This window comes from Vulpes vulpes, chromosome 16 (assembly GCF_048418805.1).
Source record: "Vulpes vulpes isolate BD-2025 chromosome 16, VulVul3, whole genome shotgun sequence".
Taxonomy (NCBI): domain Eukaryota; kingdom Metazoa; phylum Chordata; class Mammalia; order Carnivora; family Canidae; genus Vulpes; species Vulpes vulpes.
Window position 1 is genome coordinate 14,352,643 of NC_132795.1, and position 27,705 is coordinate 14,380,347.

At 36.7% G+C, this 27,705-nt stretch overlaps 1 protein-coding gene across 13 annotated transcripts in view; it reads right to left on the reverse strand.

Annotated features, from left to right (window-relative positions):
* Positions 1 to 3,601: 3,601 nt before the first annotated feature.
* The window catches only part of PIKFYVE (phosphoinositide kinase, FYVE-type zinc finger containing), an 82,947-nt gene continuing 58,843 nt past the window's right edge, over positions 3,602 to 27,705 (reverse strand). For all 13 annotated transcript variants that reach the window (XM_072741569.1, XM_072741577.1, XM_072741580.1 and 10 more), the window contains 18 exons: positions 26,888 to 27,001; positions 26,399 to 26,507; positions 26,149 to 26,303; positions 25,150 to 25,240; positions 22,324 to 22,384; positions 21,351 to 21,488; positions 19,987 to 20,107; positions 18,131 to 18,226; positions 16,599 to 16,682; positions 15,687 to 15,784; positions 13,647 to 13,811; positions 12,087 to 12,146; positions 11,280 to 11,456; positions 10,362 to 10,465; positions 9,490 to 9,618; positions 8,141 to 8,402; positions 7,660 to 7,734; positions 3,602 to 6,879 (listed from right to left, as the gene is read on the reverse strand). In XM_072741569.1, coding sequence (XP_072597670.1) covers positions 6,764 to 6,879; positions 7,660 to 7,734; positions 8,141 to 8,402; positions 9,490 to 9,618; positions 10,362 to 10,465; positions 11,280 to 11,456; positions 12,087 to 12,146; positions 13,647 to 13,811; positions 15,687 to 15,784; positions 16,599 to 16,682; positions 18,131 to 18,226; positions 19,987 to 20,107; positions 21,351 to 21,488; positions 22,324 to 22,384; positions 25,150 to 25,240; positions 26,149 to 26,303; positions 26,399 to 26,507; positions 26,888 to 27,001 — 2,155 coding nt within the window. In that variant the 3' untranslated portion in view covers positions 3,602 to 6,763. The remainder of the gene's footprint in view (positions 6,880 to 7,659; positions 7,735 to 8,140; positions 8,403 to 9,489; positions 9,619 to 10,361; positions 10,466 to 11,279; positions 11,457 to 12,086; positions 12,147 to 13,646; positions 13,812 to 15,686; positions 15,785 to 16,598; positions 16,683 to 18,130; positions 18,227 to 19,986; positions 20,108 to 21,350; positions 21,489 to 22,323; positions 22,385 to 25,149; positions 25,241 to 26,148; positions 26,304 to 26,398; positions 26,508 to 26,887; positions 27,002 to 27,705) is intronic.

Sequence of the window (27,705 nt, forward strand, 5' to 3'; positions counted from 1 at the left end):
ACTCTCCACCGTGCAAGACTGAAAGCTTTTCCTCTAAGATCAGGAACAAGACAAGGATGCCCACACTCAGCATTTACATCCACAGTCACATCGACACCTGGGTGGCTCAGTTGGTTAAGTGTCTGCCTTCAGCTCCGGTCCTGATCCCAGGGTCCGTGGGATCCAGCCCCACATCTGGCTCCCTGCTCAGCGGGGAGTCTGCTTCTCCCTCTCCCTCCACACCTCCCCCCTGCTTGTGCGCAATGCATGCCTGAGTGCAGCACACGCACTCTCTATTTCAAATAAATAAATAGTCTTTTAAAAAACAGGGATGCCTGGGTGGCTCAGCAGTTGAGCATCTGCCCTCGGCTCAGGTTGTGATCCTGGAGTTCCAGGATCAAGTCCCACGTTGGGCCCCCTGCATGGAGCCTGCTTCTCCCTCTGCCTATGTCTCTGCCTCTCTCTCTCTCTCTCTCTCTCTCTCTCTGTGTCTCTCATGAGTAAATAAGATCTTTAAAAAAAATAAAAATAAAAAACAATATTGAAGCCCCAGCCAGAGCAATTAGGCAAGAAAGCAAAATAAAAGGTATGGAAATTACAAAGGAAGACTAAAAAGATAAAATAACATCACCTTATATGTAAAAATCCCTAAGGAGTATATACACACAAAAAATGTTAAAGTCAATAAAATTGTAGTATATGAAATCAACACGAAAATCAGTTGTGTTTCTATACACAACGACTGCTCTGAAAAGGCAATTAAGAAAACAAGTCCATTTATAACAGCACCAAAATAAATAAAATACTAGAAATAAACCTAACCAAAAGGTGAAAGATTTGTTCTCTGAAAACTGTAAGACACCAGTGAAAGAAATTAAAAGCAGCACAAAAGTGGAAAGACATCCTGTGATCATGAGTTTTGTTAAGAAGGACATATTACTCAGGACACCTGAGTGGCTCAGTGGTTGAATGTCTGCCTTCAGCTCAGGGCGTGATCCTAGAGACCAGGACCAAATCCCACATCAGGTTCCTTGCATGGAGCCTGCTTCTCCCTCTGCCTGTGTCTCTGCCTCTCTCTGTGTGCGTCTCTCATGAATAAATAAAATCTTAAAAAAAAAAAGTCCATATTACTCAAAGCAATCTACAGATCCAACACAGTCCCTAAAATGCCAATGGCATTTTTCTTTTGGCATAAATAGATTCATCCTAAAACATATATGGAATCTCAAGGGCCCTCCAATAGCCAAAACAATTTTGAAGAAGAAAAATTAAGTTGGAGACCTGATACTTCCTTATTTCAAAACATATTTCAAAGCTACAGGAATCAGTGTGGTCCTGGCATAAAGACAGACATAAATAAATGGGACTCTGAAATAAACCCTTGCTCATGTGGTCAAATGATCTTTGATAAGGGTGCCAAGATCGCTTAACGGGGAAAAGATAGTCTCTTCTGGGATGCCTGCATGGCTCCGTGGTTGAGCATCTGCCTTTGGCTCAGGTTGTAATCCCAGGCCCAGGGATCAAGCCCCTTATTGGGCTCCCTGCGTGGAGCCTGCTTCTCCCTCTGCCTGTGTCTCTGCCTCTCTCTCTGTGTCTGTCATGAATAAACTGACTATCCACATGCAAAAGAGTGAAGTTGGACCCTTATTTTACACCATATAAAATTGCTCAAAAGGGGATAAAGACCTAAACATAAGACCTAAAACCATAAAACTAGAAGAAAAGAGGGGGCATGCTTCAAGACATTGGATTTGGAAATGATTTATTGGTTATGACACCAAAAGTACAAGCAAAGGGAGACAAATAGGACTGTGTCAAACTTAAAAACTTGTGCATCAAAGGACACAATCAACAGAATGAAAAGGCAGCTTATGGAATGAGAGGAAACACTAACAAATCATACATCTGATAAGGGAGTTAACATCTGGAATATATAAGAACTCCTCCAATGCAACAACAAATCTTTAAGATGTTACCTATTTATTCATGTGACACATAGAGAGAGGCAGATACACAGGCAGAGGGAGAAGCAGGCTCCCCATGGGGAGCTCGATGTGGAAGTTGATCCCCAGACCCCGGGATCACTCCCTGAGCCAAAGGCAGACACTCAACCACTGAGCCACCCAGGTGCCCCAGGAAGCCAAATTTTAAAATGGCCAAAGGATTTGGACAGAATTGTCTCCAAGAATAATATACAAATGACCAACACGCATATGAAAATATGCTCAACATCACTAATCATGAGAAATGCAAATCAAAACCACAATGAGATATTACCTCACATTCATTAGGATGGCTACCATCAAAGTGTTGGAAAAGATGTAGAGAAACTGGTACCCTCCTATACTGGTGGTGGGAGTGTAAAATAGCATAGTTGCCAGGGGAAACAGTGTGGAGGTTGCTCAAAACAAAAACAGAACTACCATGGGATCCAGTGATCCCACTTCTCTGTATTTATCCAAAACAATTTTTCAATTTTTCAAAGGATCTTGAAGTACATTCGCACTTCCATGCTCATGATTCACAGTAGCCAAGAGGTGGAAGCAAATGTCCACTGATGATGAATAAAGAAAACAGTGGTACATCATTCAACCTGGAATGTCACTGAATTTTTAAAAAAGAGGAAAATGCTACAACATGGACGAAACTTGAGGACATTATACTAAGTAACATAAGCCAGCCACAGACAAATTTGTATGGTTTTGTTTAAAGAAGCTAAAGTAGTCAAATCAGTGAAAACAGAAAGGTGACCAGAGTCCAGGGTGAGCAAGAAGAGTGGTTCAATGGGTATAGTATCAGGTTTGCAAGAAGAAAAAGTTCTGGGGGGTATAATGTGCAATGTGGATGCAGCTAACATTACCAAACCATATATTTAAAAATAGTGAAGATGATAAATTTGGGGTGGTTTTAACCACAATTTTTAAACTTAGGTTAAAAAAATCTTAGTTTTGTTAAGCGCTAATCTAGAATTGTACAAGAAAGGACTTTCCAACACAAGACGCTGCCAAGGAGGTGGGCCAGACAACTGGGTGCCTGGCCCCGAAGGAGCACCTTTCCACCACAGCAGGGGGAGCACCGCCCAGAGGCTCTCCTGCTCCAGGGTGAGCCCAGGCTTGGTGGAGGGGAGCAGGTGCGCCCACTGCTGCGGGTGGGGCACAGCTGGATCCACTCCAGGCAGACTCCTCTGAACATGCCAGGGACCAATTCATAGCTTAGAGAGTCTGCCAAGGAGGTGAATTCAGCCGTTCTTGGCTGAGAAAGGGCAGTACTTTCTTGAGTGTCCCACCAGGAAAGCAGAAACACATGGAGAAAAGGAGGGCAGGAGAGGCGAAGCCATTACTTACACAGGCAGAAGCAAACATGCAGATTTAAGACCCCCCCCCCCGCCCCTTTCTGGGACTTAAGAAGACCATTTACTAGTGAAAGACTTAAATTCTTTGGTGGGGAGACGAAGGGCAAGAAAATGAACAGAAGGCAACACTGCGAGGCGAGGGAGGAGGGGGGGAGGCAATGGGGGAGGTGGAGGGGAAAGGGGCGAGGGGCGAGGCTTGGACACCAAACTCCATCTCCCCCCCTACCCCCATTAATTTCCGCAAACCGACTCAAAACTAAGTGAGGCTGATTCTCAGTTTATCGTAAGTCTTCTTTATTTACAGTATAAGTCTCCAAAAGGTCAAGGCAGTTTTATCTCTTAAATAACATGTCAATCATATAAAAGAGCTAGAACCAAAGTAGAGAAATATATACAATATAATACATTAAGTATTTTCAATATTGTTAATTGAATTTTTCATATTAAATTAAAAGAGGATATTATGATTTACAATGCCATTTCTCTAGTTAAAATTAAACCTGTCAAAAGACATAATGTACATTTTTTACAAAACCAGCACAGCAGCATTAATAAAACTGCTCGTGATTGTAATTTTTGTTTTTCTATAATACACTGCACCCGTGTTACAAAAACAAACAAAAAGGCATTGCACTAGATGGTTTGAATACTGCATAAGTCAGTATGTTAATACTTGAGGAACAATGAATGGCCTGACCTGCTTCACCACCAGGCGCATTCAGGAGAGTTTTCACTCCCCTAGTTAAGCAAACTTTCTACAGGTAGATTACTTTTCCTTGGCAATTTTTTTTTTACAAGCCCAGTGCTAATGGGTAAAAAGCCAAGGAGACACTGATGCCACTGAAACCAATACAAACCTATGTACAATACCCAATAAAAGCCAAAGCTAGAAAACCACTCACTGCCGGATCGAGGAAAACATTATAAGCAGCACATTTTGTAGGAAATTTTAAACGTCTACAAATTTAAATAATTCAACAGACTACAAAAGGGCTTGCAATACCCGATTCCCCTTATTTGTCTCAGACTTGGCTAGGAAAAAAAGTAAACCTTTTTTATTTTTCCATAGAGTTTTGACAGCATCAGAAACCTTCATATTTATAAACAAAATTTTTATACAATGCAAAGCGTTCACATAGTTTTCTTGTGCAACTATCAGATATTATCAGGATTCATGTTTTATTTTAAGGAAGAAAGTAGTAAGATTTCTTCCTCAGTCTTTTCAACATGAATGTTCTCCAAGCCTCGAAAGGAAATTCAAGAGAGGTGAGCGGTCATTCAATGCTTAACACCAAGCAGCACGATATTTGAAACACCTTATACAGACATATACAGACACTACCGTGGCCTCAACAAAAGCACCGGGGCTGAGGATGTCGTCCTACTACTCACAATGAATTAATTTCCCTTTCATTAAGACAGTTTCCAAAGGACAGATCACCCTTGCAAGGCAGCAAGTGTTGCTTCAGATTATAGTATACTGGAATTTTTTTTAGCCCCAAAATTATCTGAGAGGCAGCTGTGCTGTAAAAAACAGTTCAAGTCATGGGCAAGGAAAACAAAATCAATGTGACACACGCTACTGTCAGGAATTCTTCCAGTGGAGGACCCAAGCCTGCCATATGCAGGGTGTTGAGGCTAAAACCTAGAAACGACCCGATTACGGCTAAGGGAAGCCACCTTCTCCTGGCGGTGGACATGGCAGAGGGGGCAGGAAATGCACAGGTGAATAACCCTAAGTATCCTGACGGAAGAGTGTTTGTATTCAAAAGGAGTCGCAAAATCCACTGTTCCTGGACTCACAAGAAGTTAGCAGTCAGCGACGGTCCATCCACACGTTTCACTCGGGCAGGCGTCCGTCCTGTCCTAGGCTGTCACATCAAAATTAAAACCACCAGTGTGTTCTGTGCGTTTTCAAAAGGCACACCACATGTTATTTTTTTTTTTTAAAGTGCTTATCATCGGTCATTAAGTCCTTGGCCAACTTGTTTCTAGTTCAAGACAAATCACGTTTCCAATATGCAATGAACACCAAACTAATGTTTCCTTACTGCTTTCATTCTCTAAAGCAGACTTTCCAAAATGCTCCTATTTCACATACTTACAGAGTCTCTGTAACCGGAATGTACCCAGATTTCTTTTTCTTATTTTGTGAAAGTTACAATAGAAATGTGCTATTATAGGAAGCCTGAAAAGAGGAGAATGTTATAAATCTTTACAAATCCCCAAATTATCCTTGTTAGGGAAAGAAGCCACGAGGAAATAGTTGGCATTCTGTTATTTCCTCAAAGACAATTCAGTACTGATCACTTTTTAAACAAACAAAAACTCTATTAAACAAGAAGTTCCTTACTACAAATATTTAATCTCTTTAACATTTCTCAATAATCAGAACTGGCCTAGAAACTGGTGCAGAAAGTTAAGAAACAGATGTCCACACTTAGAAACCACTTAGTTTTACAGATGCCACTTGAATTGCTATTTATATTGAAAAAGACACTTTACCTTTACAAAAAAACAAGCAAGTGTTTACCTCTCACCCAATTTCTTGGATAAGGTCTAATTTCTCTTTTACATTAAAAAAAAAAAAATCCTTAGTAATTCTCCCTTTGGGAATTTAGTCATTATAGACTCATTTACTGTTTCCCTGAAAGTGGAGGAAAACCTAGAATGCGGACAGGTACAGAGAAGTGCAGTTTAACATATTAATTGCACAAAAGTTATAAGTAAGCTTAAAAAACAGCTCCAAAAGAAGGCTGCTGATGAATGGCTGGTCTCCCGTCACCAACAGAGAAGACAAATAGCAAGCACACTCAAAAAACAGGGCAAGGTAAGGACATGACAGGATTCCCAATTTAAGTCAAATTCCGCAAACAAACAAGGACAGACAGGGTCGATCTGTTTAACTGGCCATGAACAGAATAATTCAGAATTTTTTAAAGGTTTCAGAAATTCTGATAATAGGCAACATTACACCATCACAGAAGAAACACAAAACAAATTCACCAGCTCTACCAATACTAAGTAAAGAACGTGTCAAATATGATGCCAGGAAAGCCACAATCTAGGAAGCGTTATTTTCTTAACAGGATTGGAAACAAATCTGACAACCCATGTTTCACCCTATCTCTTCATCTCTGACCCTACATTTGTATTTAGCCCTTTGAAATGTGCCTCTATTTTAGCTTATGTGGGAAAATGTTCATGAAACTTTCCAGCAGAAGGACAGCTAATTTATAGGTATCCAAAGCCAAAGTGCAAATCCGCGGAGTTTTAACCCTTCAGTTACAGACAGCCCACACAAGCACGGAATGGGAAGGCCTTGGCATGCAGTGGTGAATGTGATGAAGAAATAAAACATGGAGCTCCTTTCTGGTCCTTTGTTCCAGGGCCTTTTCATTCCTGGTCCATTTCAAAATCACGTGCTCCATTTCAGCAATTCAGACCTAAACCTGTCCAGTGGTCTGGTACCATCAGGAAATACTTGTCCATTGCTTCACAAAATCGAGTCCTGTACAACTCTGGAGAGACCACAGTTGGCATTTTACCTAAGATTATGAAAGAGCAAAGGGAAAAAGCTGTTACATGGTTGATCAACAACTGACTTGAGCAGCTATATTCTTTCATGAAAACTGTCATAAAGACACACATACCATGACAGTCTCAAAAAGAAAGAGGGAAAAAAAAACAAAAAACAAAAAACAAAAAGAAAGAGGGAGTGTCCACTGTGCCCCACGATGTGGGACAAGCCCTTCCTAGTAGGGGTTCCCATTTTAAAAGATCAGTTCTTGGAGCATTGGTGGCTCAGTTAGTTAAGCGTCTGACTTGATTTTGGCTCAGGTCATGACCTCAGGGTCGTGACACTGAACCCATGTCAGGTTCTGTGCTGAGCATGAAGCCTGCTTAAGATTCTCTTCCCCTTTTCCTCTGCCCCTACCCCTACCCCACCCCAAGCCCCGGCCTCTAAAAATAGAGACTAGTAGCTCTTGCCTCCAGCTGAGAGATGTATGAAAGTACAAGTGTAGCTAGCAGTGCTCAGAGAACCAGAAGCTTTCAAGTGTTAATTAAAAATAACCTCTTATTCACACTCTTTGGCCTTTTGTGGGTAACTTTTCATTCTGGCATTTTAACACAACTTTAAAACCAATTATTTCCCCACCTATATAGATCCCTTTATTATTTGATCATTTTGGAAATGATAAAATCAGAGATAACCACTTCTTTACTTATTTGGGGGGGGGGTGGATTTTAAAAAAGTACCCATTTTTTAAATGTTAACTGATAAGGAAGAAAAGAGAACAGTTTAAATAAAGAAAAATTCTGCTCACCTTGTCCTCCTAAAATTCCTGTTGATTTCACAACCATCTCAAGTTTTTTGTCCCATGTAAATGTTCGAATATAATCTGTTACAGGAGGTGAGATTAGAAATAAAGTTATGCTAGTAAATAAGGAGACAACAACAGTAATTACTGTTACTTCTACAATGTTTACTGAATATTAACAGTATTGCCAAGCACTGTGCCGAGGGTTTTTTCCATAGTAATTCTTTTAATCCTCCTAATGACTTCCTAGGGCTTCATTTATGAAGAACTTTTTGAATACAGATATTTTTGGTAAAGATAATGAAAATGAAAATGAGGACGCTGAATAGAAGGTAACTAGAATTTAAAAGCTATTGTTGAATTTTCAAATGAAAGTCGATGAAAATGTTTAATAGGCTATAACTAGACCAAATTCAGCATAATCTTCAAATGTACTCTGGCTTCAATCGTGAACTATAATAGAAGTAAGGTATGCTTACTGACTTACCTATAATTCCGACTACCAGCTCATTGCTCGTATCATCTCGCCCAACCAGCAAAGAATAATCTATAATGAGGTGGCTAGAAAGGAAGTGGGAATCACTACGAATCGAGGCTCTCAGCACGGCTTTGGAATGAGAACGGATATACAAAGGGTTGTCTCGAACCATCTTTAAGAGGTTTTCATCCAGCAGGACTACATCACAACTCTCTTTCCCGGTATCGGTTTTTACATTTCTATTCCTAAGTGAACCCTTCAAATCAAAAACCTAGCAGAAAGAAAATTTTCTGTTATTTATGCATGAGTTGCATAATTAATGTAATTAAATTGGAAATGCAAAAAGATGCCCTATAGCCTATACCATTATATATGCTTCTAAATTTAACTTTAAAACTTAATAACATATAAATGTATTAAACATATTGTTTATGTATTAAAAATATATGTAACACGAGTATTAAGATTGTGTAATAACATAAAATAAATGGTGATATGATTCATCATTAAAAATTAACACCTAGGAATTCAATTACTCAAACATTTCAGGAATACACTAACCCACTTAATCAACTTTAAGAAACATTAGCAAATAACGCCAAAAATGTATCACTGGATCATAGAGCAGTTTAAAAAACTGATGCCAACAGTTTTAGGAAACTTAGCTTTGATACCAAAACTCCATTCAATACTCATGGCAGTGCAGAAGCAACTGTATGTCCCTAGAAATGTTGGGAGTGGTAAAAGCCACACACTCAAAGGTCAGGGGACTTAGGTCCTAGACCAGTTGCAACAGGAAGTGTATTCTACAGACCAGTGCTAAGTCAGCTGTTCCTGCTCATGATGACCTAAGGAGCTAGTGCCAGAATGTGAAACAATCACATCAGTAAGCACACTGTTCAGTTCAGCAGAGCAAGACATTCTCAATGAAGAAAGCAGTGCATTGAATGATATTCTAGTGTAAGCTCCTTACCTCATCACAGACAGGAAATAGTTCAAGGACCAACATTTTGAAAACTACTGTTCTAGAATCTAAAACAACCTGAGTTCCTGGAATACCTGCGTGACTGTCACAAATTTAATTTTTCTAGGTCTTCGTTTCTTCAACTTTAAAAACTCAGGTGACAGAAACAGATCAGTCTTCTAATTCTATGATTCTATGTTTCTAGGATATTGAATAGGTTAAACTTTAAGACCAGTCTACAATATTCTTTAATCTTTCCTATAAGGTTCAACAATTCCAAAGTTAAAGTTTAATTCTATCAAGTAACACGCTATTTTCTAATTCACTATATTCAGGAACCAGAAGTGCTAAAGGTTCCAGTAGCTACAGGGTTTGCACAGTTCAATGTCCTTACCTGTGCCATCTTTCTCCCATAGAAAAGATTTTCCATGACAAGGAGATCTAACTTCTTTTCAGTGTTGTTCTGAGAATTCTTATAACCAATTCTGTAAACTCCAAGAATTTTGGCCAAAGCAGTGGGTCTCTAATCAAGCAAGAAAAGATAAACTCGATCAAAAATGATTATTTGTAATTTAGTACCCATATCTGGATTATCCATGTAATATCCAAACATGATATTCTATTAATATGACCAGTCAAAGGACCTTGAAAAAAAACTTAAGCCCTTAAATCTCAGAAGTAAAAAGTAAAACAGTAATGCTAATAAAAAACATTAGATCCTTTGCATCTCCCCAAAGGATAATGCTTTATAATTTCTCAAATCACAAATTTTGTTATGACATATAATTTCCCCCAAAACATGCAAAACCATAAGTGGAAAAAAAAATCTACGTGACTCCTTTATACCCTTACTGGGAGGATCAATGCTAAATGTCAAGTGGGCAACCCTGAGCCAATGGCTTCCTTTCTACTTAAAGATCCATATACTCATGTCTCAACAAACATTTCTAATTTGTCTCAACAAAATTATAAATTACAATGTGCAGCTATTTTCATCCAATCTTAACGTTTCTACACACACACACACACACACACACACACACACACACACACACATTAAATGCAACCTGCTCGAGATCTCTTGGCTCTCACTGGTGAAGTAAGAAAGAAAGTTTGAAATAACTGCATTCTATCACACCTTAATAACATAACAGATCCAGTCGTGTCCTGCTCTTATCTTAGCATGGAAAAAACTGCCACTGGGACTCTCAGGATGTAAAAAAGTCCAGAAAACTCTAATTATGGACCAAAGTTTGGAATTTCTACCTTTTGTTGAACAGCATTTGTAATATAATTGAAGTAGTGCGGTGCGAAGTCAAGGAAAGACTGGACTTCCAGACGAGGCATTTGCTTCAAAATGAATCTATCATCTAGAAGGCAGAAGTGTATATGTGTTTATTCAGTCACAATATTTCCTGACATAATTTACAATAAATCACTCCAAAGATCCCAAAAGATTTGTTTCATGGCTCTAAGGGAGATTTTCTGATGTCACAGAGAAGATTTTAATCAGAACATAGTTCTCAAGGAATTGAGGGCTCAGAAGGTTTCTGAGGATTTATAGAGTCAAGAAGCCTCTACCTTTGACAGTACCACACCTAAATTCATAGCTAGATCATCTACTTTTTAAAACTACTAAATAAAAAAAGAAAAAAAGAAAATAAAACTACTAAGTAAAATTTTATAAACTCCTTTGTTAACAATGCAGTAAGTCACAGTTATGAAATAAGCTCTTATCAAGCAACATCCTTCCTGCTGCATTTTCTCAGATAACTTAGTTTTCAGGGTATGGAGAATGGAATGTGAAGTACAAACAGTCATCAACTTCTATAAACCTCTGCAGGTTAAGAACTTGGCCTTCCTATTTTCAGGTCAAGTATTTGTATTTTTATCATTCTCTCATCAGCTCTGAAGTATCATTTTGAGTCTTCTAAAAGTTCGCCACCACTACTCACATTTGTACAAGTCAGGACCAGAGAGAGTTTAGTAAGGATCAGATCAATGTCTGCTTCTAACTGCACATCATATACATGTGTATTCTTTTAAATATTGTTATTACATCCCCTCAAACAGAAAACTTCATTTGCCAGTTGACCATATCATACAACCTCAGCTCAAGTGATTCAAATTATCTGAGGGGAAAAGATGGCTACGACTCAGTGAGTGAGTGACTAAAAGACTTACCCTCAGTTGCATAGAAGGCAGCTCCTGATTTGCCCCCACGAGCCTGCCAGGGCGAGGAGTGGGAAAGAGAACGAATGAAATCCTCTTCACTGCTGCCCAGAATCACTTCGCGCATCTTATGAAACTCTCCCGCATAGTAGAGCCGACAGTAAAACTTGGCATTCGCATCAGAAAATTCTATAAACATAAGTGTTGAAAGGAGGCGGGGGGGCTTTTATGAATCAGAAATCTCTCTTCGTTCCTGCCCACTCCCCATGCCTGACGAATGCAACCATATCATTTTCTCCAGGATAGCATTTCTCGTGTTAATTCTACATCCATTTATGTAGCTCTATTAAAATGATTCTTAGGGAAGACTGAAAAGCATCTTACGACCTTACAGAAAATCAAACATAAAATAAGACCCACTTCTAAATTTATACTGGTTACCGTACTTTCATCATTATACTTTCACATCTTAAATTTTACTGTATGATTATTATTCTGGATGATAAATTTTTGCCACTCACCTATACATACACAATTCTAGACAGCTGGTCAAGGCTCTATGGCTCGAGATTACCCATTAGTTAAACATTAGTAATTAAATCAAATTATAAGATACATTAAATTATAATTTAAATTTCTTTATAAATTTTTATTTTATAAACTAAATCTAGATTAAATAAAGCTTATGTCGGCACACAGACTTAATATTCATTCCAAGAAACAGGATATTTATCTAGTATAAAGATAGAAGTCTTAAATAATATTTTTCTCAATTACAGTCCCTGTCCCCAAACCAACAGTATTCTATCTCATACTTACGAAGCTCCACATGAGGATTTATGAGTTGTTTCTTTTGTGTATCTCCTCCATCTCCCTCATCTAAAAAGTATAATATTGTTAGGAAAGCCAAAGTTTTCAATGGGTTATCAGTTCATTTTGTTTGTTCTTTTTCCCCTCACATAAGAATAAAAACTAACAAGTCAATTCTTGTTATCCTGGGTCAAGTCACTCTCAAGCAAGCATTATGTGCACAATTAAACTTTATAAACTATTACAAAGTAAAAGTACCTTTTGAAAGAGCAATTTTCAGATGAAAATTAGAGAATTCAGGTTGAAGAATAATTTTTCTTATATTTCATTCCTCTGATAACAATATACTAAACTCCACCTCTGAAACTCATACTATATGTTAATCGATTTTAAGTAGAAAGAAAAAATATAGATTAAAAAAACAATATATTAACTCAGCGTTTCCATTACTTTTTTTTTTAAGTTTCCATTACTTCTTTATCAGTTTATGACTGTTTTCCCTGTGTGTGGAATAATGTTTCTCTAATAGCTTGAGATGCTTTGTCATATATTCAAATATATATATATATTTATATATATAAAATACATAAAATATATAAAGTATATAAATATAAATATATATATATTTATATATTAAATATATAAAATACATAAAATGTACTAGCATCTACTTCAGAGCTATTTTTTATATTTGATTTGTGTGGCAAATCCACTGTTAGATTCACTCTAAGTATTACAAATTTGGAATATATCTCAATAGCTAGAAGAAGTGATCCCCTAAGTGTCACATTTCAAAACTATTTTTTCAAAGCATCAATGTCTTCCAAGGATTACAGCCCAATGGAAGTCTATAGAATACTAAACAGATATCTTAATTACTAATGACAACTTATTATGCTACCTTTTAGACTACTAATTCATGATCTAATCCCAGGGGTTGCCAAACTATTTCTGTAAGGGGCCAGATGGTAAGTATTTTATTTAGTCACAACTATTCAACTTATCAATATGACACAAAAGCAGCCAGATAACTAGTAAATGAATGGGCGTGCTTATGTTCCGCTACAACTCTATTTACAAAAACAGGTCAGCATAGTTTGATGCTTGGCCTCACCCCACATTCAAACACAATCAGGTAGACAAATTTTTAAATATCAAAATGAAAGCAGACATCAATGCCTTCAACCCTACAGAGATTGGTAAAGGAAGGAAATGTCTGAGTGGGTAGTGGAATGAAAACATGTGAATATGTAACTGTGATTTATAAGGGGAGATAGATGTTTCACCTGTTTAATGTCACTCAGTCCTTAGTAAACCTTGTAAGACACTGCTTTTGCCACTTTACAGTGGAGAAAATGGAAACTTAAGGATTTCTGATTCTACCACAAAGAGCGATTGCAATGACATCTAAAGCCAGTAGGACTCTACAAGCGCCATGCTTTTTCCACTCTGCCATGCTACAGCATGAGAAGAGAGCGAATGCCCTGGTTTCAGCAGGAAGAATTATCAACTCAAGGCTCTAAAGAACACAAGCAAGTAAAACAGGCACAGTGGTCTCCTTTAACACACCTTGAGGCTCAATGCCTGGATTCTCCGTCCCCTCCTTGCCCGTCTGCCCGACCTGATAGTATGCACTATCTGCTCCACGTAAGGTCTCTCTTTTCTGGGAAGAAAGATCAGGGCTCTTCCCTGCTGCCCCTCGGAAGAACGACAGCATCCCAGAAGCCTTTTTGGCTAAAAATAAACGGTAACATATTAAGTCCAGGTCACTGCAGGTGGAAAAATAAAGATTTTCAACTCATTCTTTTGTTAGCAGTAACCATAATACGAGGGTAATGAACAGGAGTCACACTGATACTTTCATTTGCAGACTATTATTCTACATGTTTCATGGGGTCTGGGGCGGGGGAGGTTATTAGTCAAGCACTTTTATTATCAGAAATATAAAAGAAGAGCAGTGCTCAGATAGCCATATGTCAAAATGTGAGAAATTCTACAGAAAATCTTTCAAAAATATATTTACATGGTAGTCACAGTATCTTTTTATTTTAAAGATTTAACTATTTCAGAGAGAGAAAGTGCATGCAAGTGTAAATGCAGGGAGGGAGGGAGGGAGGGAGGAAGAGAATCTCAAGTAGACTCCCTGCTGAGCATGGAGCCCAAAGTGCAGCTCAATCACATGACCTATGAGATCATGACCTGAGCCAAAATCAAGATTCAGCTGTGCAACCAATGCAGCCACCCAGGCATCCTGCAGTCATAGTATCTTAAGCAACAAAATTAAGCAAAAAAATTTAGGGCTAAATGCTTACATTATTACAATAGTTAATTAAACTAATACAAAGCAATTCTACAACCAACAAGAATTCAGAGTTAAAGATAATGTCTCCTTACCATTTGTGTTCCTACATTTTTAACAGAGCAAAATCCAAGATTTCTTCAGCATTTTTCAGAAATTAGTAAAAGATGGCCACAAATATTACCAAAACTTACTCTATATATTTTCATTCTTAGTTTTGAGCTTAGTATATGTATATTATACATGCTTATGAGCTTAGCATGTGTGATTATAAGCTTGTACATTTACCGTCTACAAAATCCACATAAAATATCACTCATTAAAGTGCTTAGGGTAGCAGACACCTTTATGGGCTCTTTACTATTGAAGCCCACCTTGTTCCTCACTGAAATAACTGCAATTTAGTTTGGGGCAGCAATGTAGAGAACCCCAGAAAATGAGTCACGATTTGTATAAGCAACTAGGGTGGTGCTACCCACTACGATCTCAGTCTCCCATGCAGGGAGGGGTGACTGTGAGACTCAGTTCCAGTCAAGGAGACTAAAGGCGAAGCCTCTGCATTCCTAATTAAAGGAAACAGCTGCAGCTTATAGCTATTTTCCTTCTTTCTATTTTAAATGAACACATGAAATGGAACATTTTGATCATTAGGAAAACTTAAGAGAATCATAAAGAAACACCCCCTCTCTGGTCATGACAATGTAGACTAACTGAACCAATGCCAACAACTGCCTGCCTGCGGACATTGCAATTTTAGAAAAATACACTGTCATTTGTTTAAGCCCCAATAGTCACTTGAGTTTTCTGTTATATTTGTAGTGAAATACATTCCTGACAAAGTCAAAGAGACTTATGTTCAAATCCCAGCTTCTAGCTACCTCTGTAATCTCGAGCAAGTTACTTAGTCTTAACTTTCTTTCAAAAAATGGGAATATGTTAAATAACTATTATGTGGCTATTAAAGGGCAGGACACATGAAAAATTATTTTTACCATGCCAACGATACTGTAAAAACTTTTTTAAAAGTCTTTTTAGCTTGTATACTTTAAACTGAAAGCTCTAAAATGGCAGATTCTGCTGCTTTTTGCATAGACCTATGAGTTGCTAGAAGTTTCAAACCCAATAATAAGGTAAAGACCAAAGAAAAGCAAAACAGTTATAAAAGAGGGCATATAAAAATTTTTTAATGCATATTATAAACACCAGATGTAATAAATTCTTGCCAGCTGGCATTTCTTTAATGTTTTCTCCTTCAAACCATAATTACAAATAAGACTAATAAATAAGTACTCATCCATGTATAATCTTACTTGGCTGTGGTTCTGCTTCTGCTGTACGGTTTGTCTGTCCTCCACTGACCTCAGGTAATCTAATAGGGCTGCTGCTCTTTGGTCTGCTGTCTAAAGTACTGGAAAAAAAAAAAAACAACGGAAAAGTTAGTTTCATACAATTCAGACAAAAAATGACTCCTACATTAATCTACTCCCCACCTAATCCACCCATGGTATCCAAAATCTGATTCATAATTTCTGTAAACACAGGTTATAACATAGAAGAAAAAGTCTTGAAATGTCTATTGGACTTAAGAAAAAGAGCGCAAAGTGTTATGAATATAAAAGTATGGAAAATACATGAAAGCAGAAGCTTTTATAATATTTCCTCAAGTTCATTAGAAAATACCAATTTCATATCCCTCAGGCTAGTTAACATGATAATAAACAGATCAAATTTTGTCACATTAGTAAAGGTGAAAAACCTACTTCAGTAAGAATCAAAATAACGAGCCTACGACAATTTCTGTCTAAATGTCTAAAATACTGAACATACTAAAAGAACTGGTTTGGGGGTTTTATTTTTAAACTATTCAGAATCTTTAATGATTATGAAAAATTCACAAGTACTTTAAATTACAAAGTAAGGCAGTAGATTACTAATTTTACAAGTTACTATTTTTTAAATGAAAACAAAGAGAACTGAAAATGCTGAAAGCCTAAGTCTGCAACATACACCAAACTTCCATGGAAATTATCAGAAAACTATCCAGAGGCACTGTCTAAAGGCCTTTTGCTCTACTTGAATTCTGTTCTATTGTTGGCTAAAGTTGGAGTGCCACTGGCAGTATTCTAGTAACTTTCACATGGATAATATGCTGTAATAAGTATGAGCATTTGAAAAAGGATGACATAGCCAAATGAATTAAATTCTACTCAATCACGGATCACCTATTTGTTGGAAGCCCTTCCTCGGCACTGCTCCGCTGAGTCGCTTTGGACAATTCCTCTAAGGCATTTCGGTATTCTTTACAACTTAGGGTAGAAATAGGTTGAAAAATGTTAAACATTAAGCTTCTTTCCAAAATAAATCAAATACTTTAGAATTAACTCTGCAGTACAGAAACACAATCATTCTATGTGTTCATAATTAAACATACTCGAGTCAACTAACAAAATTATCAAGTAGAAGCTTCATGAAGAAGGCTATCTTCACAGTTAATAAAGCATAAATACAACCCAACACACCAACCAGTATCAATATCCAAAACAATGACTGTGAAAGGCCATATATTAACATTTAGATTAGATACCTCCAGGGATAGAACAGGCAATTCAAAGTATAGAACTTCAAACTTTAATATAACAGCAAGAAAAGGAACTTGAATAAAGGTACTGAACTTTAAGAAACAAATCCAACCCTTGGACTAGCCGTCTGAGAGCCCTAGTTTAGATAAATCAGATATCAGGGAACAAGAGAAGCATGTACTATTTTTCCAAGACATTAGAAGAAAGTGATTTCTTCTGGAATACTCAATTCCTAACAGTACAAAAGAAATTTTTTTATTTGGTTGGCTTTCCTACCTTCCTTATCTATTAATGCAGTGTGACTAAAGCAATAAAAAAACAAATACTAACTTCATAAAGGCCAAAAGGCAGAAACAAAAAAAATATATCATATGGAATCCCCTAAAGGAAAGAAACTCCTCACAATCCAGACGGTAAACTTCATAAATGCTAAGGCATAGAAATTGATCTTATTTATTCCTATAAATCCAATACCTACTATACCATATATTGTAGCTATTTGAATATCTGTAGAATAAGCAGGCTCCTTGCAACCAATATATAAAAAGAAAAATTTCAATTTCAATGCCTTCCAATAGACAAAAAGTTTAATTAAACATCTTCGATTATACTTAGACTAAGTTCTACCACTACCAAGATATCGGTGTGATTAAAAAGCACTTTTTAGACATAAGATATAAATATTTTTAAAGAAATATACTTTTTAAAGACATAACTGTGGGCATGTAAGTGGGTTGAGGCATAGGAATGGCATTATTCTAGTAAGAAAACTTTACTTGCCATGTGTGAGAAGTAGAAGGAAATAGAGGACAAAAAAGATACTCTGATGACATAAAATGTTCTATTATATGAATAAGTAAATGCAATAAGGAAGGGATACAATGGATACACAGTATAATACAGAGAATGTTTAAAGGATATAAAGTAAATAACTTGCCTAGCCAATTTAGTTAGTAGAAGCTTGCTTAAGAGTCATTCTGTAATTATTTGAGCAAAGAATACACTTCAGACCCAAAGAGAACAAGCTATCATGCCCAAAGAATATATATATATTTTTGCTTATATTATTTAATCATTCTGCTCTACTCTCTATAAAAGATCTAAATAAGGTGATTAATAAATATACATAAAATATAAAGATCTAATGATAGCTGGAAAAGTCCCATGAATAATACCTGAGAGCAAAAGCGATGATGGAGCTGGGTTCCTTCTCACAAACTGCAATGGGTACCCGTTCATGTTCATACATTAAGTAGTGTTTATCTGGATCACTGTTCAAAATTTTTAAATAAATAAATAAGAACAAAATTAGCAGAAAATGATATATACAAACAACTGAAACGTTATAAGAAAATTTCAAGACAATTTTAAGTTACCTAGATACTGTGCAATTCTAAGAATATAATTAAGTACACCAAAATGTATGCAGAACGTGAACCAAACAGCCAAGGAAAATGTATCAACAGAAAGTTTTTAAAGGCAATTAAAAATCATCAGAATTAGTTTTCAAATCAGAGGGTTCTGGAATAGTTATCCCAAACAACGCCTTCCATGCTACTGAGACTCTGAGCCACGTTCATCTCAAAAAGTATTTATAATGAGGCAGCAGAAATGTGAAAGGTTTTGTTCTACTATAAGAATAAAAGACAAGTCTTCTAGAAATTGTGGGAAACGTACTATCAAACTATCAAACCAACAAGAAATAATATAACACAGCCACTCTCCTATTATCATATGGAATCTCAATGGTGTGACCATTTTAACCCAAATCTTGATCCCCTGGTTTCCATCCTAAAGCCCCTAGAGAAGCATTCATCTGTGTAATAGCTACATACAGAGCACCCACCGTGCCAGCACGAGACTCAGTATTCAGAAAAACTAATACTAAGCACCTAACTTGCACAAGATGTTAACAATACACTAGTGGAAAAAAACAGGCATGGTAGACTTTATAGGACAGTGGGGTGTAAAGAAACAAATAATCCTACAAATAAATAAAATCACCTTTTGTGGTAAGTGCCATGATGGAATCATGAGAGCACATAACAGAGAGATCTAATCTGGCTAGGGCAGAGAGCCAGTGGGCGGGTCTAAAGTTTTCCTGAGAAAGAATTCATAGGAGTTAACAACTAAAGAAAAAGTGAGGGCACGGGCAAAGGCCACACAACAGGACAGACAATAACCCACTGAAAAAGCTAAGATATTTGAGTCTGACCCAGCATAAATAGGGACTCTCACAGTCTGTAGTACGAATCTCAACTTGTCTCCTCCTTGAGACTGTGAGCTCCCGACAGTGGTGATTTTCCTGATTTATCTTGTTCTACATCCTCGGGCACTAGAGCTAGCACTCAAGAAATTTAAATACTGACTGAATAAATAAATACAAAAGCCAGTTAAGAATAATGGTCCTTATCAACAAATGTCCAGTTTTTGGATACACTTGTACCACCACACAAGAGCAGCATTTAATGGCTACACAGATCAACCAGTGGGGAAAAGACTCACAGCCACCAGCCTGTCTTCTTTCCTATTCAGCGAGCCCCGTACAAACAAGATCACATGAAAACTTGTATGAGTCATTGTACTATATCGCCACTGACAGAAAAGTATCACGTCCCAATAAGTTATTAGGTCAGTAATGTCATCTTCATATACAATCAGTAATATGTTTCTATGATTATGGGATCAATAGATGTAGCAGTATATCTTTAAAAAACGTATATAAAAAAAGTATATCAAAACAATTATTTTCAGAACTGGTAATCTTAAGCATTAAGCAACATTAGTTAATGCTTTTTAATCCAATCATCTACTATGTAATAATGATCACTATATAATAATTCTACAAATTACACTATACCAAAAGACACCTCTCTTTTACTATGATGAAATGTAATTTAGGATTGAGAAGTACGTATATATTTAAATAAACATATCTATATATGTGGAGAATAACTCTGTACAAAGATTTTTTTTAAATAAAGTGAAAATAAAACTACCAACAACAGTCACTGACTTTTATAATACTTACAAAGGAAATGGAATAGGGTTATAACTATTCCCTGGAAGCAAATTTGCAAAGATGGCTTTCATGGTTGATTTTTCCTTCACTTGGCTATCTGTGGATCCCAGCAAATGTCCATCAAACACATCTAGGATAAAAAATATTCTAGTTATATGTTAATATTCAACAAGAGAAAAAAAACAAAACTATAAAGTATCAATATTATTTCCTGTCATTTTTGGAATACAGACATATGCACACCATAATTACCAATTATGGTACAAAATTTCTGATCTAGGAATAAGGACTCTTTGGGGATGAAAGAAGCAATAGTGAAGCATTTACAGACAGCAGAGACTCCAAGGAGCAAACTATTTTACATTTAAACTTCTCTGAAATAGGTATCATCCTATAATTGATGGCTTACTATTGCAGTGACCAGGCAGCAGCCACAATATAATTACTGCCTTAGCCTGCGTGAATTTAGCCATAGCTCTTCTTGTCATCACTGCAACTCTCAGTTAGTTATGTATATTGTGGCTGTTACATCTGAGCTTACCTACAATTTATTGTTATTTTTAGAGTTTCCACTACTTCAGTAATTACTGCTTAAACACAAGCAAGGCATAAATTTGCTATTACTGAAATAAATAATTGTTGGAAAAATGGCTACAATTTCTCTTTTCTTACAAGGCAGCAACCATGTTTTATGGGACTCAAGAAAGTAATATCCCAGAAAACAAATGAAACAATTTACTGAGATATTTATATGTCAAGTAAAGCAAGTGATACAGTAAAAAGCTCTATCTAAAACAGCACTTTTCAAAAAAAAATTAAAAGGCACGTGTGCATGCATATACCCAAGCCAGGGGTTGGCAGGGGGGCAAGGGGAGCAGAGGGAAAGGAGAGAGAGAATCTCAAGCAGACTCCCTCCCTGGCTGAGCAGGAAGCCTGACTCGATCCCAGGATCCTGAGATCACACCTTAGCCAAAACCACGATTCAGCTGCTCAGCCAACTGAGCTATCCAGGCGCCCCAAATAGCACTTTTAGTTAAGTATAAAATTTACAAATCTAAAATACAAGAAAGCATTGTATCAAAGCATTCACAGTGCTCTCCTTTTTTGGATAAAGTACAGTAAAAGGGGGCAGCCCCCGTGGCGCAGCGGTTTAGCACCACCTGCAGCCCAGGGCGTAATCCTAGAGACCCTGGATTGAGTCCCACGTCAGGCTCTCTGTATGATGCCTGTTTCTCCCTGTGCCTGTGTCTCTGCCTCTCTCTCTCTGTCTCTATGAATAAATAAAATCTTTAAATAAATAAATAAATAAATAAATAAATAAATAAATAAATAAATAAATAAATAAAGTACAGTAAAAGGGACTTTAACGGCACCTTCCGAACTGCTGGCTGTATCGAGTTCGGGGGGCCCCCCCACCAACTGTTCAGGCAGGACTTCTGGTGGAGTAGGTAACTGGAGATGGGTAGAACTGGTGGAGCTCTGACTGGACAGGGTTGTTAGGAAGCGATCCTCTAGAGAAAAATAAACTTAAGTGAGTCATTTAAAAACACTGAGTCCATGTCCCCCAACAGAAATGTTTTTTAAATGCCTACTCATATTTCTAACCTCCTAAGCCAAAGAATTTTAACTTCCTAAAAATTACTTAGGTCATTTTAGCACATATTTTAGAAACCAATACAAATATCCAAACAGGTTATATGAACTGACCACAGTCAAGTCTTAGTGATAGCACTAGGACCAGCAACCCAAGTCTGATTCTTGTCCAATATTCTTTTCCACTAGGCCATAATGGCTACCTAAACACTAGTTCATTCAGTTTAATAGGGAATAAAATTTGGACATCACTGGAAAAAAATCACATGCTCATTCTCAAGGGGAAAGTTCACTTAATTATAATAGAAAATGACAAGAATTACGAGTTGAGCTCATGTTCCACAAAGACAGTCTAAGGAAATTTCTCTACAAACTTTCTAGGATGGCATCAAATTATTCAATGAAATACTATGAAAGACAGCATAGGTCTAGGAAAGATTTTAATGACATAAAAACGTAAGCTTTCTAATATTTTTGCAGTGAAACCTGCTGACTTTGGAACAGGCAAAACAAAATTTCAATTTCCTTTTTTTCTTTTTTCTTCCCCTAACAGCAGCCATCTCTAATTTATTTTCTTATAATAAACTTTATAATAATCTTAAACTTACAGTGCTACAATACTCTATAGAAAGGAAAAAACACATCTATAACAACTGCATCAGAAAAAATTCTCAAAATTAGCCAGTGAAACAACTTATAGACTAAGAAATTTCTTTAAATCCAATAGGAGGTGATCACTACTCAAGGACCAACCTTTTTCTCCATTTTGAAGTCCTGGAGAAATATTTCTTGGAGCCGCATCCATCGCACTTATCTGTAGAGAAGTAAATACTTTATTCTTAAGGAAATTTGATTAAAATCATATTTTTAAGATTTTCTAACCTTAAGCCTCTTAAGAACTATTAAGACACTCAGCTTTTGTTTATATAGGTTGTAACTTTTGATTTTTATCTTATTAGAAATTAAGACTGAGAAAGTTTCAGAATACGCATTAATTCATTTTAAAAATAATAAACCCTTAACACACAAAAAAAATGTTATTTATGTTACATTTTAAATATTTTACTTACTTATTCATGAGAGACACAGACAGAGGGAGAAGCAGGCCCCATGCAGAGAGCCTGATGCGGGACTCGATCCCAGGACTCCAAGACCACGCTCTGGGCCAAAGGCAGGTGCTAAACCACAGAGCCACCAAAGGATCCCCCAACCACTGGACTTTAGAGTCTCATTATCTATAGGTATTTTTTTTTTATTTTTTTTAAATTTTTATTTATTTATGATAGTCACACACAGAGAGAGAGAGAGAGAGGCAGAGACACAGGCAGAGGGAGAAGCAGGCTCCATGCACCTGGGAGCCCGACGTGGGATTCGATCCCGGGTCTTCAGGATCACGGCCTGGGCCAAAGGCAGGCGCCAAACTGCTGCGCCACCCAGAGATCCCGGTAAGATATATTTCGAACCACTATAAACCTTGTGCATAATTTGAATACAAAGTCATTCCTTAGATGGCTACTTAGAACATTTTTAGATTTGCTCACCATACCAGAGAGATCTTCCTGGCAACCTTTATAAAATAAGCCACCACCATCCATTCCCTGGGCAATACTCTCCATTTCCCTTATTTCTTTCTTCATAGCCTTTTATCCATTTGTTTTTTAAAAGTTTATTGTTCATTGGTTTACTGCCAGTCTCCTCTCTCATTAGACAAATGTTCCACAAAGTTAGTAACTATGGCCTTTGTTCAGAACTATATGCCTCAAACCTAGAATAGTCCCTAAAAGTACTCAAAATCTAGTTTCTGAATGAAAATACAGGCAATGCTACAGAGTTTCAAATCATTGTTCAAACCTTCAAAAAGATGATCATTTAACCGAATGATTTTGTATTTTCAATTATGTATTTTCATATTATAATTAAAAGTCTTACACCACTAGCTTTGCAGTTTCTTCAGTGGGCAAATGGAAAAGCCACTAACAGTCTGTGTTAGCCATTAATAGCTGTAGATTAGTTGGCAAATACTAATGTATAAATCATCTTTGGTAACCCTTACTCTTACTCTCACCTAAACCTTAAGGAAAAGTAATTCCTACACAGTTGTTTCTGAGATGAAAAAGATGCATCAAGATCCAAGGCACTTGAATTTATTATTCTATGAAAATACTTCCCTACAGATACTATACACTTATATACATATATAATTTATATATATACTTATATATATATAATATATAATTTATATTTATATATAACTTATACATATATATATAAATTCTCTCAAAGTCCCTCATCTTATCAGTATACTAACCCTTATGGAGTGCCTGGGTGGCACAATGGATTGAGCATCCAACTGGTTGTTTTGGCTCAGGCTGTGATCTCAGGATCATGAGATCGAGCCCTGCAACGGGGTCTATATTCAGCAGAGAGTCTGCTTGGGACTGTCTCTCCCTTTCCTGCTGCCCTTGCCCCTATGCACACTCTCTCTAAAATAAAATAAATCTTGAAAAAAAAATTAACCCTTATATTTTGCTGACACTAATAATTTATCTGAAAATATGGTTCATGTAATAGGCAGAATTCTAAGATGACCCCCAGGAATCCTACCCAGTATACACATCTTTCTTCCCCAGTTATTCAAACACTAATCTAAATACTGCTGTTAAGGGATTCTGTAGGTGTATTTAAGGTCCCAAATTGATTAACCTTAAAATGGGGAGAGATTATCCAGGTAGTGACCTAATCACACAAATCCTTTAGATCTGTGTCACGAGGGCAGAGAATAGGAATTAGGAAATCTGAAGCATGCATTGTTGCAAGCTTTGAAGATGAAAGGGGGCTCATGGCAAAGAATGCAGGCAGCCTCTAGGAGTTGAGAATGGGCTCTGCTCAACTGCCAGCAACAAAAGTGGGACCACAGGCTTATAATCACTAGGAATTAAATTCTGCCAACAACCTGGATGAGCTAGGAAGATGACCCTGACCTCAGGTAAGATAATGGCCCTGGATGAAATCTTGACTTGAACTACGTGAGACTCAGCAGGGATCCTAGTCACACAGGATTCCTGACCCCTATAAAATGATATACTCGTGTGTTAGGTCACAAAGTTTGTGGTAATTTGTTACGCAACAAGACAAAAACCAATATAGTTAGGAAAAGCCAATTAAATCAATGTGCAGAACTAACCCAGTACAGATAGGTCCTTTAAGAAAACCTTCTCACTTAAGCACAGAGATAAAAAACAAACAAAACTACATAGTAAAATAAATTAGGACGCTATTATATAGAGTATCCACAACTTGTTCTTTATAGCATCTACTGCAACCATGATGCTATCTCCAGTGATGCCTAGATAGTGGCTTTTGATAAATGTGTGAAATGAATGAACAATTTTATTTCAAGCAAGATAAAAAAATTAATCCAGGACATGTCTCTTTAAAACCTCACAACTGCGAAATGAAAACCTCTATCTAATATTATTAAATGCAAGTATCAAATTGCCACTTTTGTCTTAAATGAAATTGATTATAATACTTATATCAATGAAAAACCAATTTCAGTGAAAGACCATATTTCATTACCTTGCTTTCTTCCCCTTGTCTCAGTCTTCCAGGACTTGGAGGAACTGAAGGTCGCTTTCTACCCTTTTCCTGTTGGAAAAGGTCTTGCAATCTATAATTAAAGGGTTAGGACAGAGGAGGAGAGAATACAGTTTGTTTCTAATATTCTGAATAATGTTTACAAACTTTCTCTTTACAACTGTGAAGCCACAATTAGATTTTCCTATTTTGACTACAAGAGATATTAAAATTATTTATTATTTCTAATCAACTAATCAAGAGTTATAGAGTTATAGACATATAAGTGACATAACTATAGTTATAAAAGAATAGTAAATTATTATGAGAGCATAATGTAATTAAAAACAAAACAAAACAAAAAATAAGCTTTAGAGACCTGAGCTCAAAACCCAGCTCTGACAATAACCACACAACTTGGGGAAATGTCTTAGTCTCTTATTAGAGCTACAGTTTCCTCCTCTGTAAAATGGCAACAGTATATACACTGTAGGATTCATAAGACCAAATAAAAGATGGAATGTGCATCTAATGCCTTACTCATTGCCTAGCATAATGCAGATGCTCCATAAATAAATGAGATAATAATCTCTGAACTTTTAAATAAGCATTAAAGGGAAATATTTCCCCAAATAAATATTTACATAAAAGTTTAAGAAGACACATAATAATACATCTGAAAGTCCTGACCTAAAAACCAATAATCACCATGGAATACTAATTCAATTATATTATTATATTCAGTAAGCACACACACTCCTAAGTATTTGAAACAGCACTGAAAGCTGCTCTCATCCGGTTTTTCATCTTTATAAACTACCTGAAGATTAGCGTAGATGTTTTAAATGAAGAAGGGGAAGTGGTGACAGAAAAATAAAAACTTCCACAACTGGAGGGTAAAATGTAACGTCCATAATTATTAAAGGCCTTTATAAATTAAAAACATCAAGGCAAAGCAAATTTTGCAAAGATATGACAGAAATGCCAGACTGCAAAGCACACCTGTTATTCCAAGCTTGCAGCACTTCGCAGAGACTCTGCTTCTTGGCAATGAGGGACTCGAAGACGGACTGCAGCTGCTGGGGGGTGTCGACCGAGGAAGACATGAGCCTCACTTGCATCTTCTCAATCCAGTTCTTGAACTCACCCTCTTCCATCTATAGGGAGCAGAAACAATTCCAGCAGTCTGAGATACACCCCACCCCAAAAGAAACTTCTGATAATAAGAGTTTCTGTCAAAGAAATGAATGACCTCTTTTTGTGCAAAGATATCTTCCATTTTTTCCTCTCTTGTTTTGCTAAATGTATCCGTTTTTAAAGATGCAAGTCTTTCATCAACAGCGAGGTATACCTGGGAAACTCTAATAAAAACCATAAACATTAAACTCTTTAGAAAAGTTAGAATTAAACTTTCTAATCTCACATAAATAGAAAAATTACACACACAAAACTTTAACTATAGTTTGTCAGATTAAGAATCATATACAATTTTGCAACAAAAAGACCTACAAGGATGTCCATCAAAATTGTAACACCGGTTATGTCTAAGAAGGTTTGATTTCTTTTTTATACTTTTATGCAGTCTACATTTCTTTTTTTTACATCGGACATATGCAACATATATTTAGAAAAATAATTATTTCTGTTTTCAAAGAAAGCTAAATGAACTAACGTGATATTTTAAAATGTGTACATGATAGTACTACACAAAAAACAGATGGTCAAATAAACTAAAACTTACTTTTGAAAGAAGTCCTTCAGATCCTGAAGAAGGGACACTTTCAATGGGACCTGACGTTTAATGAATATTTTGGGGAGGGGAACACATACTTCAAGAAGCCGAATGGGAGAATAACTGGGAGAAAAAAAATACAAGTAATAGTAAGAAAGTAAAAAATCTTTTCATATCTAGAGTAGAGGTAAACATAAATCCTATGAGACACAAGACAAAGTTTCTACAAAAAAGCATTTTAAAACAGTTATAAAAGTACTGAAGACAAGTTTCAACCATTATAATTATCCTCCCCAATTCTGGAATGGTTTTGTCTTGTTTGTTTCTTCACTGTCCTGTGATGTCATCATGTATCACCTGAGGCTGCCTCTTGCGCATATAAACCTCAAGGACTGGGATAAAAAGCTTTATGAATGAGAGGAACCCCTTCCTACAGTTAGCTTAGAAGCAAGTCACCTTCCCAGCTCCTGAGGATTCCTCATGAGTCTTTACTCCTCGTGAGTCCCTTAGGAGCCCTTCTACCCAAGAGCTCATGTTGTCTAATAAATACTATCACCCATCCGAGCAGTGATTCATGTTTAATGCTCTTGCTTCCAAAAGGAAATAAGCTCTAATTGCCAATAATTCCTAAGGGCCTATTTTGTGTTAGATGTTGTTCTAGGTGCTGAGGATACAGCACTAAAAGGCCAAAATTACTGCCCTCCTGATTCAGGAATAAGGAGACTCAGGCAATAAACAAAATGAACAGTTAAAACATACAGTGTAAGATGGTAAGTGCTACAGAGAAAAAGAAAGCAAGCAAGGGAAGTAGGAGTGCTAGGGATGAA